A 16,847-nucleotide genomic window follows, 5' to 3' on the forward strand; every position below is an offset into this window, starting at 1 on the left:
AAAAACCACAGACATCCATTCAGTATTATAGACCTGAAAAAAAAAACCTGGATGAAAAACAATTTCAGAATATTGATGCATTATCAAAATCCATTAGAAATCTTTACATTGGTTTTAAAACCAAACACGTCTCATAAAACGATCACTGAATTTGTGTCATTGTGCCAACACACATCTCATTGTTATTCACGTTAATTGAAATATATATTCAACACACACATACAGGTTGTTCTCAACCATATTGTACCTCTTAGATTCCACTCATGGTGGTGCTATTGCCCTTATCAAGGCAACATCTGCACGAAGCAACCAATATGTCATATTTTGCAGAGATGTCTCCTTTGTTTCAGGTCTTAGTGTGGCGGCCTTGAAGACAAGACATGTTTTTTTGTTTCGTTTTTTTTTCCAGGTTTTCTGGGTTTTTACAACCCCCCCTTAACTGCATTGACAAGTCAGGTCAGATATGTTGGATCGTAAGTCTCGGCGAGGCCTCTGCCAAACTGACAGGCCCAAATTATAGTTAAAGTTACAATAGCCAAAGAAAAGACACCAACACCTAGGGAAAATTACACAAAGTTAAAGTTTCATAAAAATACTCATAACCCAAAACAGACATCCTATATTGAGGTGATGTAGCACATGCATTTACATTTACAACATTTATCAGACGCCCTTATCCAAAGCGACTTACAATCAGTAGTTACAGGGACAGTCCCCCCCCCCAGAGCAATTTATGGTTAAGTGTCTAGCTCAGGGGCACAATGGCAGTAAGTGGGAATTGAACCTGGGTCTTCTGGTTCACAGGCGAGTGTGTTACCTCCATGGCTACTATCACCTTGTGCATGCAGTGACCAAATGAGAAAACTTTCCACCTTATAAAGTAAAAGAAGCATCCAAAAACCACAGACAGACACATACAGATTGTTCTCAACCATATTGTGGTGCTATTGCCCTGATCAAGGCAACATCAGCACAAAACAAGCAAAAGAAAAGAAAGACGATAATAAAATAACCTCAGTGTGCGCGAACAGGCAGAGTTGGGGGGCGACACGATGGGTTGAATCTACGAAACAGTTCACCACTGACGAAACGAGTTTCTAAAATTGTGGTGTAAAATATGACTTATTTTTTTTTATAAATGCCAGAAAGATCCACAAGTGCAATCAGGCATGTAGGAAGCCAATGACGTGACCAATGTTTCATCACCTTGAGAAAAACAGACAACTCTAAAAAAAAAAAACAGATAGATGTCCCTCAACAAAAAGGGTTTGGTAATTCGAAAGAAAACCAACAAGTGAATAATGCAAGTTAATAAATGAATTATACTGGTTGGATCTGATTGTTGCAAGTGTCATTTACCCCTCGTAATTAAGACCTAGCATGTGAGCAAATGTCTGTCGCCTATAATGGGTGGCTCAGCCATTCATTTATTTTTCTATAAGTGCCCTTGTGAAAAAATGAAAGTTTGAACAGCCCTGATAATGAGCCCAACGTAATCTTCCTTTATCTTCTCTTTATCTGGGAAATGGTCACCGACGTTGAGACCCCAAACCCTGCATAAAGAGGCTGAGTAAAGCGCGTGCGGAAAGTGTGCAGGTGGGTCAGTGTGCCGGAGGAAACGCTGTAGAACGTCAGCGTGCCTTCCCCATGGCTCAGAAACACTCCAACTTTGCCAGACTTGGACCGCACGCTGGCGCTCACTATTGTGCTTTTGCTGTCGTGGTTGGCAGCGTAACTCTTGGTAAAGCAGTCGAGGCTCCAGGACGCGGTGTTAGATCCAAGCTTGCAGTCTTCCCCGCAGATTGCCTCATACGCCACGCCGATCGTGGCACTTCCCGTCCAGTCCACTTCCCAGTAGTGGCGACTAGTCAGTCTCTCCTTGCAAAGCACCTGCACACAATGGCGGAAGCGCTTCGGGTGGTGTGGGTAGCTCTGCTCCGCACTGCTCCACGTCACTTTCCTTTCGGAGCAGGAGAGCTTTGGATGTGCAGTGCATTGGTTCAACGTCAGAGTGCATGCATCTGCGGTGCAGAGGAGGGGATAAAAGTGAAAGGAAAACGCTGAAATCACTTCCATTTACACTGCAAATCAGCATTCACAAAAAATCTGGGCTAATTCAGATATAGCTTTCGTCCCTTTATCCATGTCAGAAGCTGCGGTTTTACTTTTTAAACTGCATGGAACTTAACTTCATGAGAGAAAAAAAGCGCACACACACACACACCACACACACACATATATATATATATATATATAAAATAAAAAAAACAGACGACCAAAAAGAAAATGTTACTGAAATTTTACTGTGGTTAAGTGTGGTTAACACTGCCAGTATTTTGGCCAGCATATAAAGATTACAGGACTTACATTTCCGCAATCCAGACTTCATCCAGCATTCTGCATCATCGTCCACACTAAATTGAAGACATGAATTCGATTTTAAGTGATCTTACAGTAGATTTTTTAGGTAAATGTTTACCTTTATTGTTGGCAGAAATCTTCGGTTAGAGAAAAAAAAATTACAACTTAAAAAATTTAACATTAATTTCCACATTTCTTTGGTATGGTTACTAATGACATTAATTATGAAACATGAGCTTAAATATGGAAAGAAGCATCAATTCAAACAAATCAATCGTCAGTCCATAAAATGAACTACCCACATGAGTCTGCACCGGGCACCTCTGAGCAGCTGAACTCCAGTCTCTTGGAGGAAGTTTTTACTCAGATCCAGCTCCTTCAGTTTTTGGAGGACTTTCGGTTCACGGGACAAATGGCGACAGCCTTCCTCGGTGATGCCGCAGAATGCAAGCCTGCACACAGGGAGCACAAAAATGGAAATCTGCTGTTTATTCAAATTCCGAATAGGAATGATCATAAATAACACCACCAATTTTCTATTTCTAGAATTTTTTTTCCGCCCTGGGTTTCTGTGTGGGTCTCTCTGCTGAAACGTCTCTGCAACATCACGTGGACATCTCTACCCTCTACCCTGGAAGGGCGTCCCTCTGTGTATCACTCCTTTTTTTTCTCTCTTCTAGAGTTTTTCATTGTGCGCAGGGTCAAGGGTCAAGTGTCGGGGGTGTCAACTGTAGGGCCTGTCAAATCCCATTGAGACATACTGTATGTGATTATGGGATATATAAGAAATAAATGTTGTTGTTGTCTACTCGGGGGTCCTGGAGAAGAGGATCCGTTGCATAGTCTAATCTTGGATTCAGTGAAAGTGAAGTGATTGTCATTGTGAAACACTGCAGCACAGCACACGGTGCACACAGTGAAATGTGTCCTCTGCTTTTAACCATCACCCTTGGTTAGCAGTGGGCAGCCATTACAGGGGAGCAGTGTGTGGGGACGGTGCTTTGCTCAGTGGCACCTCGGCGGATCAGGATGCGAACAGGCAACCTTCTGATTATGGGCCGCTTCCTTAACTACTAGGCCACCACTGCCTCAGGAGGAGCAGTGTGGTATTCATCCTGTTACTTGAAGTTACTCCTTGTCATAACATCTGTCGGACTCCAATCATGTCTCTCCTGTTTGTTGCGCCCTGGTCTCTATCTGGTCTCTATTCACCACTATTGGAGCCTACCCTACATTTAGAGAGGAAAGGAGCAATATGACTGATATGGTGTGTACGGTGTCTTTTCCTTTTTGCATGCAAAAATGAAAATGGCACTGATACACTTTCGTTATTCATAGTGATAATGTATACATTTACAGCATTTGTCAGATGCCCTTATCCAGAGCGACTTACAATCAGTAGTTACAGGGACAGGCCCCCCTGGAGACACTCAGGGTTAAGTGTCTTGCTCAGGGACACAATGGTAGTAAGTGGGGTTTGAACCTGGGTCTTCTGGTTCATAGGCGAGTGTGTCACCAAATAGGCTACTACCACCCTATTATATGTTGGACAAACACTTCTTTCTAGCCATGAAGACTATGGACATAGTCAGACTATGTTAACAAAGTTCATTTTTATATAAACTGAATTAAAAAAAAACTGAGACACTAAACAAGTGCACTTTCAGTCATAAATTAACCATATTGTAGCCATATTGTAGATTTCACATTAAAGAATAACGAATGTGATCATTTCCATTTACATATTTAAAAAAAACATTTATTAAGGCATTTTTCATTAATACTTAATAGGCTGTTTCTCAGGATTGACTGCAGCTGGGCTCATTACCGGTGGCCAATCCTAACAATGCATAAAAGCCGGAGATTTCCGCCCCTTCGGAATCTCCGGCATTGTGAACTTGGTTATGAACTTGACTTCCGTTAGTGAATGTGTTTATGTTTTGAGTTCTGCCGATCGTCACACGCCTGCGGGTTTGTTTATGTTCTTTTCTTAAGTTAAATTGTTTTCGGCCACCGCGCCACTGTTTATTTGTTTATTGTTTGTTTTATAATAAAAAAACCCGTTCCCAGCATGCCACACCTCTGCGCTTCCCCTCCCTCGTCAGTCCGTAGTCGTGACAGAATGCCGGAGATCTACCCAAAAGCGCCTCTTTTGGGTAGATCTCCGGCATTCTGTCACGACTACGGACTGACGAGGGAGGGGAAGCGCAGAGGTGTGGCATGCTGGGAACGGGTTCCCAGCATGCAGAGGTCTGAAAGTAAGAAGCAGAGAAGAAACACCGCGAAGGACACAACTAGCGTGGGCGCCGGGCGAGAGACACGCCGGCCATTCTAGTGGAGTTGTTTCTCCCTGATGAGATATGGCTCACCCCGGGGAGAATCCGCGTAACCCGGAAGCGACAACGTCGGCGGGTGAGGGGGCGGAGCGAAGACAATGGCATCGACAGCAGCGAGGAAGTGACGTGGGCAGCGAGCGCAGAGGATGCAACCCCCACGATCTTCGCCATGTCGAGCCAGGAACTCCGCGCTCTGCTGGCAAGGTTCCCTGTGGACTGGGACAACACGAACGATGACGACGAGAGCACAGGAGACGCGAGTTGGGCTCCGCCCATCATGCCCGTCCCGAATTGTCGCAAGGTCCGTGGGGACCCACGTCACTTCCAGGGGTGTGAGAGACGACCACAGCAGCGTTCCTCCAGCGAGGAGATGGGCAAGCTCCAGCCCGAATGACCAGAGTACTGCCCATGGGAGCTGATCGCGCCATGGGTCCAGGATGTCCACAGGGTGGACGACCCTCGGAGTCACCGGTGGGAGGACAGGGATGACGAAAGCGGCGATGACGTGGATTTTCTTTGGGCGGCCGACCCGCCTTCCCTCTGCCCAGAGGTTCCCCAGCGGAATGACCCACGCCTGCTGGAGAAGACGTTCACCCCCCTCCACGCCACACACCCACCACCATCTCCATCGACGTGTCCAGCCCTGTGCGGGACAGCCCAATGGTCCTGGGACCCTTCAGTGGGGCAGCAGACACAGTTGAGATCACCACCATCCTCGCGTGTCTGCCTGGGTCAGCATGGGGCTGGAGTGCAGCCCTCTGGCAGCAAGGAGAGACTGACAGGAGTTTTCGGGACTTCCTGCAGAGACTGAGGGTGGAGTTTGATCGGCCAGAGCCTGAGCCAGGGATTGAACTCTGCCCCTCCACCACATCCAGCACCAGTCAGGATCCAGGGCAAGAAGACCCAGCAGTGGCGGGCAACGAGAAGGTCGCGCCTCCCGAGATCCTGGCTGTGCCCCCTGAGGAGGTTCTGGAGTGCCCAGAGAGGGAGCCAGACGACCCTCTCTTCAGTCTGTCTCTGTCTGTGTGTGTGTGCGTGGCATTTGTGTCTGTATGTCGCCCCCACTTCCCCTCTTTTTGTCCACCAGATGGCGAACCAGCCGCGGAGCCAACCCCTTACCTGACTGCACTGGTCCAAGACGAGGTGGACGAGCCCCAAGGTACCCCTAAGTCCAGTCGGGGGGGTGCTGGACTTAGAGGGTATGCTTGTCCCAACGGACGCAGAAGGGGCTAGCCATATGGTCTGGCAATGCTCCCCCATTGGCACCAGGGGCGTGCAGTGAGAAGGGCTGCACGTGCCGAGAAGGTATCAGCCTGGGATGCCTGGAACAGTCACCGGAGGCTCCGGGAGCCAGCCCGAGAGACCGGGGCCGCCACGCCTGACCATGCCGGGGAGCCAGCCCGAGGGACCCAGGCCGCCATGCCGGACCACGCCGGGGAGCCAGCCCAAGGGACCAGGGTCGCCACGCCTGACCACGCCGGGCCCGAGGCACCGGGGCCTCCAAGGGGAGGATACAGCAGGGCCCCGCTGCCTCCACTGATGGTACTGCTGAGGCTCTGCAGACGTAGCCCTTGGAGGGGGGGCTTTGTCAGGATTGAATGCAGGTGGGCTCATCACCGGTGGCCAATCCTGACAATGCATAAAAGCCGGAGTTTTCCGCCCCTTCGGAATCTCCGGCATTTTGGTGAACTCGGTCATGAACTTGACTTCCGTTAGTGAATGTGTTTTGTGTTTTGAGTTCTGGCAATCGCCACACACCTGCGGGTTCGTTTAAGTTCTTTTCTTAAGTTAAATTGTTTTCGGCCACCGTGCCATTGTTTATTTGTTTATTGTTAATTTTATAATAAAACCCTGTTCCCAGCATGTTCTATCAAAATAACAGTATTTTTCTGCTGACTTGATAGATCCTTTAAGGGATTTTACTAATGTGAAATTAAACAGTAAAATATCTGGATTTTTCTGCTGAACTCGTAGTTTTAATTAACAGGTCTGTAAACAATGTGTAAATTAATGGCTGGAGAGCCTCGGGTGTCTTTATTACGTTTCAAACGGATGCCTAAAGATCAGAAACGGACCAGAAGTGTAAGATGGGACAATCTGCAGGACCACATACTTCTGCAGCTTTTGTCTTGTGGAGAGGCCCATAACCTCTTTGTTCTCCATAGCTTTGTCAAAATGGCATTACAGCATTTAGCAGCCTTCCCCTGAGCAAAAGGTGCAAAGAGCCAGCCATTTGCTCTCTTGGTCTGCCCCAGACGGGAGACACCGAAGGGCGTGACAGAACAGAAACAACAAATTCTGATTGGTCTGTGGCAAATTCCGGGGTGTCAAATGTATAAAAGGAATTTCTCTTGAGGTCTCTGGACTGCGGGGACTCTTCCCATCAAACCCTGAGTTTTTTCTATTTACCTATTTTTCTCCTGGCTTTTCTCTCTATCTATCTTTTCTACCTTTTTTTACATACAATATTCACATGTAACTGCAATAGTAATCTACTGGGGTTAATAAATTATTCAACCTGTTCATCCTTTTAACCTCTATTTTGCCATGCCTCTTTCTGCCAGGTAACATCAAGTGGAAGTGGTTTTAATACAGTGCTTTTGTCTGTAGAGAGAGTTTTATTCTATTCTCCACAGTTTTACAGAAGCTAATATTCCCAAAGAGAATATCAAAGCGAACCTCAGTATCTCCAGTCTACAGTTTGGACTGCACAGCGCAGAACTGATTATCGCCACTCCAGCATCTTGAATGTCGTTGTCACTGAGGTCGAGCTCTCGCAGGTGCGAGCTGGGGGATCGCAGAGCCGAGGCCACCGCTTCACAGGAAACCTCGGTGAGTTTGCACCCAGAAAGTCTACGAGAACATGGCAACAGTCATATAAATGTGAAAAGCAGATGTAGAAGGTAGACACCTGGATATTCACAAACGTACGTACATGGCCTTCCTGCAGCACATCACAGCTGGGACCAGCCTCTTACGACCCTCGTCTGAGGTGTTGTATTTCCTCAGGTCAAACTCTTCCTGCACATTTTCAGACAGCTGAAGCATGTAGACCAGTCCTGAACAATGTGCGAGGGACAGGTATTTGGCTGAGCTCCGCTCTGAATCAAGGAACTCTCGGATTTCTACGTGAACGGACGAGTCATTTATCTCACTAAGACAGCGAAACAGATTAATGCACCTCTCAGGGGAGATGTTCCTCCTTTGCATCACTTTAAGGTTTCGGATAATCTTCCTCATAGTCTCCGGGTCACTCTGGGTGCGTGGCAGTAGGCCCTCCAAAACCTTCTGATTTGACTCCAGTAAAAAGCCATGAAGGAAACAGACTAAGAGGTCCAGGTGGCCATTTTTGCTGTCCAAGGCCTTGTTAATCAGTGCCTTCAGTAGGCCATCGAGGGATGGAGGTTCAGGTAGAGATTTGGTCTTAACAGCAAGGATCGATCTCAGTGCTGCACGGTCCTTGCTTACATACGAGTGAAACACGTAGAAAGCGGCAAGAAACTCCTGAATGCTCAAGTGCACAAAAGAATATGTCACTTTCTTCAGAAAGACTACATTCTCCTTAATGACCTCGGTAAACAAACCATACTGATGCAAGGCCTTCATATCGATTCCACATTCTGTCAGGTGTTTTTGGTCAAAATTGAGATTGCCCTTCTCCAAATGGACAAAAGCCAGCTTCGACAGTTTCAGAATCCATTCCCTGTTGGACATCAGATCATGCTGTGCGTCCGTCTGCATTTCACTCTCCTCTTCATACTTCTGCTGCTTGATAGCTGTCTGAATCAGCAGGAAATACGAGTACATACTAGTCAGTGTCTTGGGGATTTCCTGATCCAGCATTTTTCTCATCACGGTGGCCAAAATCCAGCAGAACAGCGGTATCTGACACATGATGTAGAGCAATCTTGAGCCTTTGATGTTTGAGATGATTTGGTCGGCCATCTTCTGATCTCCGAGGCTGATTTTGAAGAATTCTTGTCTCTGTTGGTCATTGAAGCCTTGGATTTCAGTCACCCGGACAATATATGTCATGAGCTTCGGACCAATGGCTGCTGGCCGTGATGTAATCCAGATACGAGCATTGGGCAAAAGGTCTCCTTTAATCAGACTTGTTATCAGCACACCAATCGGTTGTGCCGTGTTCTCATCACACACTGAACACTTTTGGAAGTCCAGACGAATTCTGCTTTCATCCAGACCGTCGAAGATAAAGACGGTTTTGTTGTTGACGTAAAAATCTTTGAATTCTCGAACCGCAGGGAAGTAGTCGCTGAGGAGTGAGTGAAGGGTGAGGTGGTCTGAAATTGAATTAAGTTCCCGCAATGGAAGAACGAACACAAACTTCACGTCCTGGTTAGCTGTTTCTTCTGCCCAGTCATGAATGAACTTATGCACAGAAACAGATTTTCCGATGCCGGCTACTCCTCTGGTCAGAACAGTTCTGATATTATTGCCACCGAATATGTCATTGCAGTCAATTTCTGCCATTTCACATTTTGGGCTTCTGGAGCCTGTGTCCATCTGAGCGATCTCATGCTCACTATCCAGAGCATCACAACTTACTTCTGTGATGTAGAGTTTTGTGTAAATGTTACTCAGTGATGTTTTACGTTGTCCACTGCCTTCGTATATGGCATTAAACTTCTTTTTCATGTGGTCTTTGTGAGTACTGATCACAGTTTGTAGTAAATTATCTATTTGAAACAAAAAACGTCAATTAATTTCAAAATGTCATCTAGTTATATAATTTCCAATACTGACTACTAAATTAATGTAAGAGAGATGGTTACACAAAAGTACAGAATACATTTTTTAATGAAGCTTATTTAATACTATTACAGTCAAAACTAGTAGTGTGCGATAAATAAATATATTTAGTCATACATAAATAACTAGCATGTCTCACTAGCTCCTCAAACATATAAAACAAACCAAAACGGAATCAGTAACCTTGCAAACTACAATTCCGTAGGATTAGTGCCATTTTTTCGGACTAATATAAACGTTTTCTAGCAAAATGATCATTATTAGGGATGCACCGATACCACTTTTTTTGGAGAACGAGTACGAGTATGAATATTTGAATTTCAGTACTCACCGATAGCAATACAGAGTTCTTATTAAAAACATGATTTAAATTCACAGGTAACAGCTTTAGTTGTATAATTTAACATTAAATTATAGTTGTATAATTTAATTTGGAATTAAGAACATTTATTTAAAATGAAAAGCATGTTGCGTGAAACTCTCGTCTATCCACTGGGAGGTTAGGCTAATTAGCGACACGGGGCTAACACTGCCAGTCCGAATATCTGCGGTGAAACTAAAGGCAGAGGAGTCGTGTAGTTTAGGAAGCTCCGTGTCAGTCATGTAGCGGCGGCTTGGGACATCATATCTGGGCTCCAGAACATGCAGGAGACACAGGAATCCCACATTTTCTACCTCCGAGGGGGGCTGGTCACTCAATGCAATGTACTCGATATTTGCCTGTGTTCTTTTTTGCAGTCCGCCTTAGATTTTTTCGTCTTCATTCAGTTTGAAATAGTTGAAATAGGGCACTCGGCGCCTGTGATTAACCCCTTAAACACCGCTCAAACATGCTCTGGGGACTTTTAAAGATACCAGTATCGGTGCATCCCTAATCATTATGCATTTCATTTATTAAAGTGGGCAGCGGAGTGGTGGCGCCCTGAAGCAGCTGCAGACTGGCTAAACCCCGGAAAAAAGTGCAAAACCATAATCTGGGTGAGATGAAGCATCAAAGTCACACTCAGAGATGATAGAATGAATAGAAATGTACTGGTTTCCTTACCTCTGCATGGGGTAGCTTCTTTTTGCAACTTCTGTAGCTTGTTATTGAGGCCCATTTTCCTCAAAATATCTTTTGTGACCTTCAGTGCTTGGTCAGAATATCTCTCAATAATCTGTTCTGCAATATCTGATGGATCCATACTTTCCAGGTTACCTTTGGGAATTGCAAGTTCTGGTCTGTGACTCAGAAATAACGCAAATCGTTTCAGATCTTTTTTATTCAGATCGTCAAGGACCTCCAAGATACGATCCAGGTCTGTTGAATGTTCCCGGCTGCTCGATTCTGCAGCCATGGCCGAAATCAGTGTTACAAGACGTAACTAATGGCCTAACAGCAGCAGAAATATAAAGTCCAGACGCCTCACATGGGGTTTGAGGTGAGTAATTACTTTACCCTTGTGATGCACTCCCCTTGAGTGCCTGGGTTTTGTCGAGTTTAACTCGCAGGATGGTACGACTGGACTACCTGCTTGGTTCTTCTCGTCGCTGAACGTTCGCCTTCTCCGCTTCCGTTTCCCGCCTGAAGTGTGTTGCCAGTGTTGGCATTTCCATGCCAAATTTACAACATGCGTGATCACAATGAGCAGCCTTCGCGATAATACACATACAAACGATGATCGTGTTTTTATTTATGTACGTGTCCATTTTACGGGACATAATATGTTTTAGTTTTAGTCGTTAGGTCACGATTAGAAAACTCAAACCTGGCAACCGCGTCTGTAACGCTTATCCTAAAACAGAGTTACCAAGTCAATTGCTTACTTCGGCGTTTTAGGGTCACTGATAAAAAAGATACTAATTTCGAGATTATAATTTTGAGATTAAAATTGAAGCATTATGTGAATTAGGTCATAACATTATGACCCATTCGAAACAACGTAAAAGTGAAAGTGAAAGTGATTGTGAAACACAGCAGCACATGGTGACACGTGTCCTCTGCTTTTAACCATCACCCCTGGTGAGCAGTGGGCATCGATGACAGGCGCCCGGGGAGCAGTGTGTGGGGACGGTGCTTTGCTCAGTGGCACCTTGGCAGTTCAGGACTCGAACCGGCAACCTTCCTGTTACATGTTCGTTTTTCCTTTCCCACTAGGCCATCACTGCCATGGCTGAAGTCATCTTTCTGTACAGGAAAATCAGCATTTTCCTGACGTGCCGGTTTCCTGTCCCCGGTGTGGATACACGATTTGGACCGTGCATGCACTTAGGGTTAGGTTTAAGATTAGGGTTAGGTTTAGGCCGTACTATGGTAGTATGCATACCCACACATCCACCATCCAAATCGGATTACCAGTCAGAATTGGGTAATGACCCCTAGATCGATTGTTAAATTGTTTCGCACTGGACCTGTACTTCTGGAGCAACAACTTTAAGGATTTTCCTGATTGTCTCCAGAGATGACATAACCTCTTTGAATGGCTCATAGGTGTGGCCAGCGGTATCCTCATGTAAACTAGTTTAACGTACTGATATAGTGATTCATGTGCTCAGCCCTTTAATTTGAAGGGTTGTAAACGCCACAGTGCACCACAGACTGTCCAGGAGTTGGCAGACGCTTTAGGAGGAGATCCATCAGAAGACCATCCGCCACCTCATCAGGATCATGTCCAGGTGTTGTAGGGAGGTCATACAGGCACGTGGAGGCCACACACACCTCATTGTTTTAAGGACATTACATCAGAGTTGGATGAGCTTGTAGTGTGTTTTCCACTTTAATTTTGAGTGTGACTTCAAATCCAGACCTCCATGGGCTGGTAAATTATCGATGGAATTCAAATTTTTGTTGTCAGCTCCGAATATGTCAAGTATATGTTGTCAAGTACTTAATAAGATTATTTAATTCATTCAGATCTAGGATGTCTTATTTTTGTGTTCCCTTCAGCGTCCTCAAACTAATGATGACATGGTGCTGATGTACCATCAGATTCTACAACTTTTATCTCATAATGCTACGACTTTATTCTCATAGGCCTAATGCTATGACATTAATCTTGTAATATTAAACTTTTTTTTTATCTCAAATTAATTTTTTATCAGTGGCCCTAAAACGGCATCATAATTGCTTGCTTGTGTAAATATGATACATTTTAAGCCTACATATCAATCAGCAGGCAAATAAAAATGGTGGATGAGTATGATATACTGAGTTATGAAGTGAAACAAGTTATAAATAATACTATGAGGTACATGGTTACTTACATTGCCTAGTCTGATAATATATTATTTGCACTGAATGTATGAATGCAGGAACTGATGTAACTGCTTTTATATGCTAATATTCACTGTAGTCTTACTATTGTTGTGGTGGAAAATATTTTCACTGACTGAGACCTTCATCAGGTTTACTCTCTCAACACAAATCCTCTATTATTTTCCGGTGCTGGACGGACCGCAGTGCATTATGGTCCACCGCTAGAGGGCGTCCTAGTCTAATCGAAAATCAGCATCTACAAGAATGACAGACATTTTTACGAATGATGGAACCCATTCTCTGGTGTCCTTTAGTTTTCTACTCTCCTTATTATTTAAGAGCTCGGTTTTGGCCAGAGTGCAAAACGCCACTGAGGTTCCAAAGCACTGTCCCCATCGAGAGAATGCCAAGAGTGTAAAGGGCAGCTATTTTGAAGAACCTAGAATATAAAACATGTTTTCAGTTGTTTTTTTGTTAAGTACATAACTCCACGTGTGTTCACTCATAGTTTTGATGCCTTCAGTGAGAATCTACCAACGTAAATGGTTATGAAATAAAGAAAACACATTGAATGAGAAGGTGTGTCCAGACTTTTGGCCTGTACTGTAGACAAATATATTTTAGTTATAGAACTGTCATGGTTGAAAACATGAATTATTTCAGTACCAACATAAATTGACTCTTTACTTGAATGCACATGATCTGTGTGTTGACAAATTCTTTCATATAGCTGGTCTTACTACAATTTTATTTTACTACTGACACAGGTTTCCAAGTAACCAGGAGTATGTTCAGGTTGCCAAAGCATTGATCCTGAAATACCCCTTTCTGAAGGTCATTGATGGCACTGGCTATGTAAGTTAAACCTGAACACCATTATCTTTCACTGTGATAAATAAGCTTCTAAATGTGTATTTTTTTGTTTTCTTTTGTTTGCATCCCACCTATGCATACGTGGCATATGTCGCTTAAACAAAAATTCAAGACTGAGCGTGCACCGTTGGTTGATAACACAGAAGTTCGAAAACACAAAGAGAGGTTTGCACAGTCCTGGAAGTCATAGATGGATCAGCAGCTGCAGAGCCCAAGCAGGCTAGAGCATTTTCAGTGCGCAAGCCATTTTACTTTTTATATTTTATGGTTATTTTCCCAGTGAATACTGATGTCCTGTACAACTTTAAAAGACTCCGCTGTGTGTTTCGTGGTTCTTATTGTATGTCGTATTACAAAGGAGCTTGCTGTGGTTGGGGAGGACTCTACTTCCATTAAAGGAGGCAATACAAAAAGATGCTGCCTGACATGGTCATCGTGAAAGACCGCATGACCAGAACATTCACATGGAGACGCATGGGATTTCTGTCCTCAGGGGTAAATCAAAATAACCGATTTCATTACAGATTAGGGTGAAATCTTCATGACCCCCGTCCATCAAAAATGTGAAAGTCTGATGGATGTGTGAATATGTCGTTGTTTAAGTGTCCTGATGTGGAGTACTTATCACCCTTGACTCTGGATTTTTAAATAATGTTTTTGTCATCGCATAAGATTAGTTATATGATGTGGTGGACTCCATTCATCCTGCTGCAGTGGCAGCCTATCGACGCTTCAGGGCGAACCTCTCAGCAGTGCTTCCCAAGCTCCTTGGTCTAGTCACCCCTGAAAATGATCTACCTTGCAGGTACTGATAACACAGTTGAAGAGATTTTACACTTCTCTTAGAATAATACATAATATAAATCCTACTTTGGTGTTTCAGATCACTTGTAAATTAACAGTTTAAATTGTATTTATTGCATGTGTGTTTGGCGGAAAAGATTGAAAACGTGATGATTCTAGGACAGGTGTCTTGAGCTAAATGTTGTTTGACACAACAGATAGGTCTTTGGTTTCTTTGTGTTCCTGATCATCTTACATGTTTCTTTCTTTCTTTCCCATTTTGTCATTTAGGCTGAGACAAACACTCCCTACCCGACTGCCCAAGTGAAGGTCCAAGGTTGGAAGACTGCTAGTGTAAGAAAAGCTGAACGTGTCATCGTAGTTGATGGGGTTGTGGTGTGCTCCTGTATTGGGATTGAAGAGGCGTTCATTGGCACATTCTGTATGCATTTTGTTTTGAACATGGAATACCCATCCCACCTGGAAAAATACCATGGCTTTCTTCCAGAGGCGCAATGCTCAGATTTTGTTCAATGGAGAGAAGCTTGTCAACACCCTGTAACTCGTATTACTAACCAATTGTTTGAGCAAAATGACCCCACAACATCAGTGCGCCAAGTGTTTGCGTAGAACGTTTAACCTTACAAAACGAATGCAGCATTTTGGACATCACACGTGGTTTGAAAGACTGTCAGTCATCCTGTTCAAAATATAATTCCTTCAATTCTGCTATAGAATTGGTCCAACATAGACCACCAAGTATGGAAGAACTGTTTGAGGGCCTAAAAAGACAACTTATTTAGATTTATTTTGAAATGCAGGGGAAAAAATGGGTGTACCCTTTCGGTACATCAAGACATCGTTGATGATGCTCAATTTTTGCTTTGCTTCTATAAAAGCAAAACTATGAACATTTATTTTATATCGTCTTGAAAGGAATGGGTTTAAGGCTGTCTGAATGTGAAGAACTTAAACAAGTCATGTCCTCTACATGCTTTTTTTTTTGTTGTTGTTGACAAAGCTTGTTAATAATTCGATAAAAATAATATGATAAAAAAAATTATAAAAAAACCCCACTGCAAATCAAAAATGGGTTTGATTGAACCAGTCAATTACACACTTTGAACAATGGGACAGTTTTCCTATGTGCCAATCATTACTGTTTCGTGGAAGATGGTACAAATGGTACAAACGCTAACGATGGTGAGGTTTTGCAAGAATACATAGATGGGCGAGTACTATAAGCAACACTTGTATTTTCGAGACAATTTTATGAAGATGAGTTGAATCGTAAATCCATTGGGGGCCAGAAGGAATAAGTACAAACTGTGTGCCTTCTATTACACTGTAGGGACTGACAGCAGGATGCGGTTTTATTACACTGCCCTTGCCACAATTTCATGTGACAACCTGCCTGCTCACATGATAGGAGGATTTTGCATGGCATCTGGCATCCTATTCTGAAATGAAAAATACTTTTGTGGAGAGGATTTTGTATTGAGAACCACAGATGTGCATGCTTAACATGTAGTAAGTGCTATTAATGACCGTAAGATGGTTCCTTTATATCTGGTCAAAAACAAAATTAACATATTTTATGTTTTATTTAAAAGACATAAAAGTGTAATATTTGGTTATGTTTGCAATATTTGGATATTGGTTTATTGTCACTTGCAAATATTTGCAATACTGTGGTCAGTAGCAGTCGCTAAAGCATTTCACACTGCATATCATACCGTGTATGACTATGTATGTGACAAATAAAATTTGAATAAAAATTTGAAAATGTCAGTTTAATGAACTGGACTGTTTGATGGGACCAAAAGTTTCCCTCCTGACCTCATGCATGCTGTATTAAATGAGTAACTGAAAAACGGCTGTGCTTTGGGGAAAATGATATAGGAAATAGGCCAGTGCCTTTAACCGAAGAAGCTCTGCAGAATTCTATAGTTGGATCTGCAAGCCAAAAATGGTGTCTCTGCCCATTTTGATGGCTCGTCGAGTGTGTACTTGCTGAGCAGTGAAATTGTAGAGATTATTTTAGCTCCACAAATCAGAAAAGATGACCTTGCAAAATCCCTAAATACTAATCGAAGAGTTTTTAATATGAGACGAGTGAAGTATTTGGAAACGTATTGACCCCCCAAGTGTCATTACTTCCTAATTCATTACCTGCGATTAATTTTGATGCTTGGGCCACTGCGCTACTTATGGTGCATGAGATATGAAAGCAAGCACCAATATTTTAAGGACATGTCAAGATGTAGCAAAAAACTACTAAATGTTACTCACTCTTTATGTGTTCGACATCAGTTCAAACAATGCTGGGAGTTTTCTTACATTTACATTTCATTTTACATTTACAGCATTTACCAGAGCGACTTGGCAACCTTTTGAGTTCTGGCAACCGCCACACGCCTGCTGGCCAGTTTATGTTGTTCCCCGTTTTTGTTTCACTGTTTTAGGCCATCGCGCCGTTTTCCTTTGGT

At 43.5% G+C, this 16,847-nt stretch overlaps 1 protein-coding gene and 1 long non-coding RNA gene across 2 annotated transcripts; one reads left to right on the top strand and one right to left on the bottom strand.

The window, feature by feature from the left end:
• Nucleotides 1–1,456: 1,456 nt before the first annotated feature.
• LOC114773581 (NACHT, LRR and PYD domains-containing protein 12-like) lies at nucleotides 1,457–10,986 on the bottom strand. Its single transcript, XM_028965851.1, has 6 exons — nucleotides 10,513–10,986; nucleotides 7,633–9,394; nucleotides 7,377–7,550; nucleotides 2,664–2,813; nucleotides 2,368–2,414; nucleotides 1,457–2,021 (listed from the first exon to the last, which is right to left on the bottom strand). The coding sequence occupies exons 1-6, from the start codon at nucleotides 10,802–10,804 to the stop codon at nucleotides 1,504–1,506; spliced, it is 2,943 nt and encodes a 980-aa protein (XP_028821684.1). The 5' UTR covers nucleotides 10,805–10,986; the 3' UTR covers nucleotides 1,457–1,503.
• Nucleotides 6,245–10,763, top strand: LOC114773582 (uncharacterized). Its single transcript, XR_003744406.1, has 3 exons — nucleotides 6,245–6,301; nucleotides 7,342–7,529; nucleotides 10,721–10,763. It is a non-coding gene; the product is annotated as an uncharacterized LOC114773582 (long non-coding RNA).
• Nucleotides 10,987–16,847: the final 5,861 nt, after the last annotated feature.

Source organism: Denticeps clupeoides, unplaced genomic scaffold (genome assembly GCF_900700375.1).
Source record: "Denticeps clupeoides unplaced genomic scaffold, fDenClu1.1, whole genome shotgun sequence".
NCBI classification, from domain to species: Eukaryota; Metazoa; Chordata; class Actinopteri; order Clupeiformes; family Denticipitidae; genus Denticeps; species Denticeps clupeoides.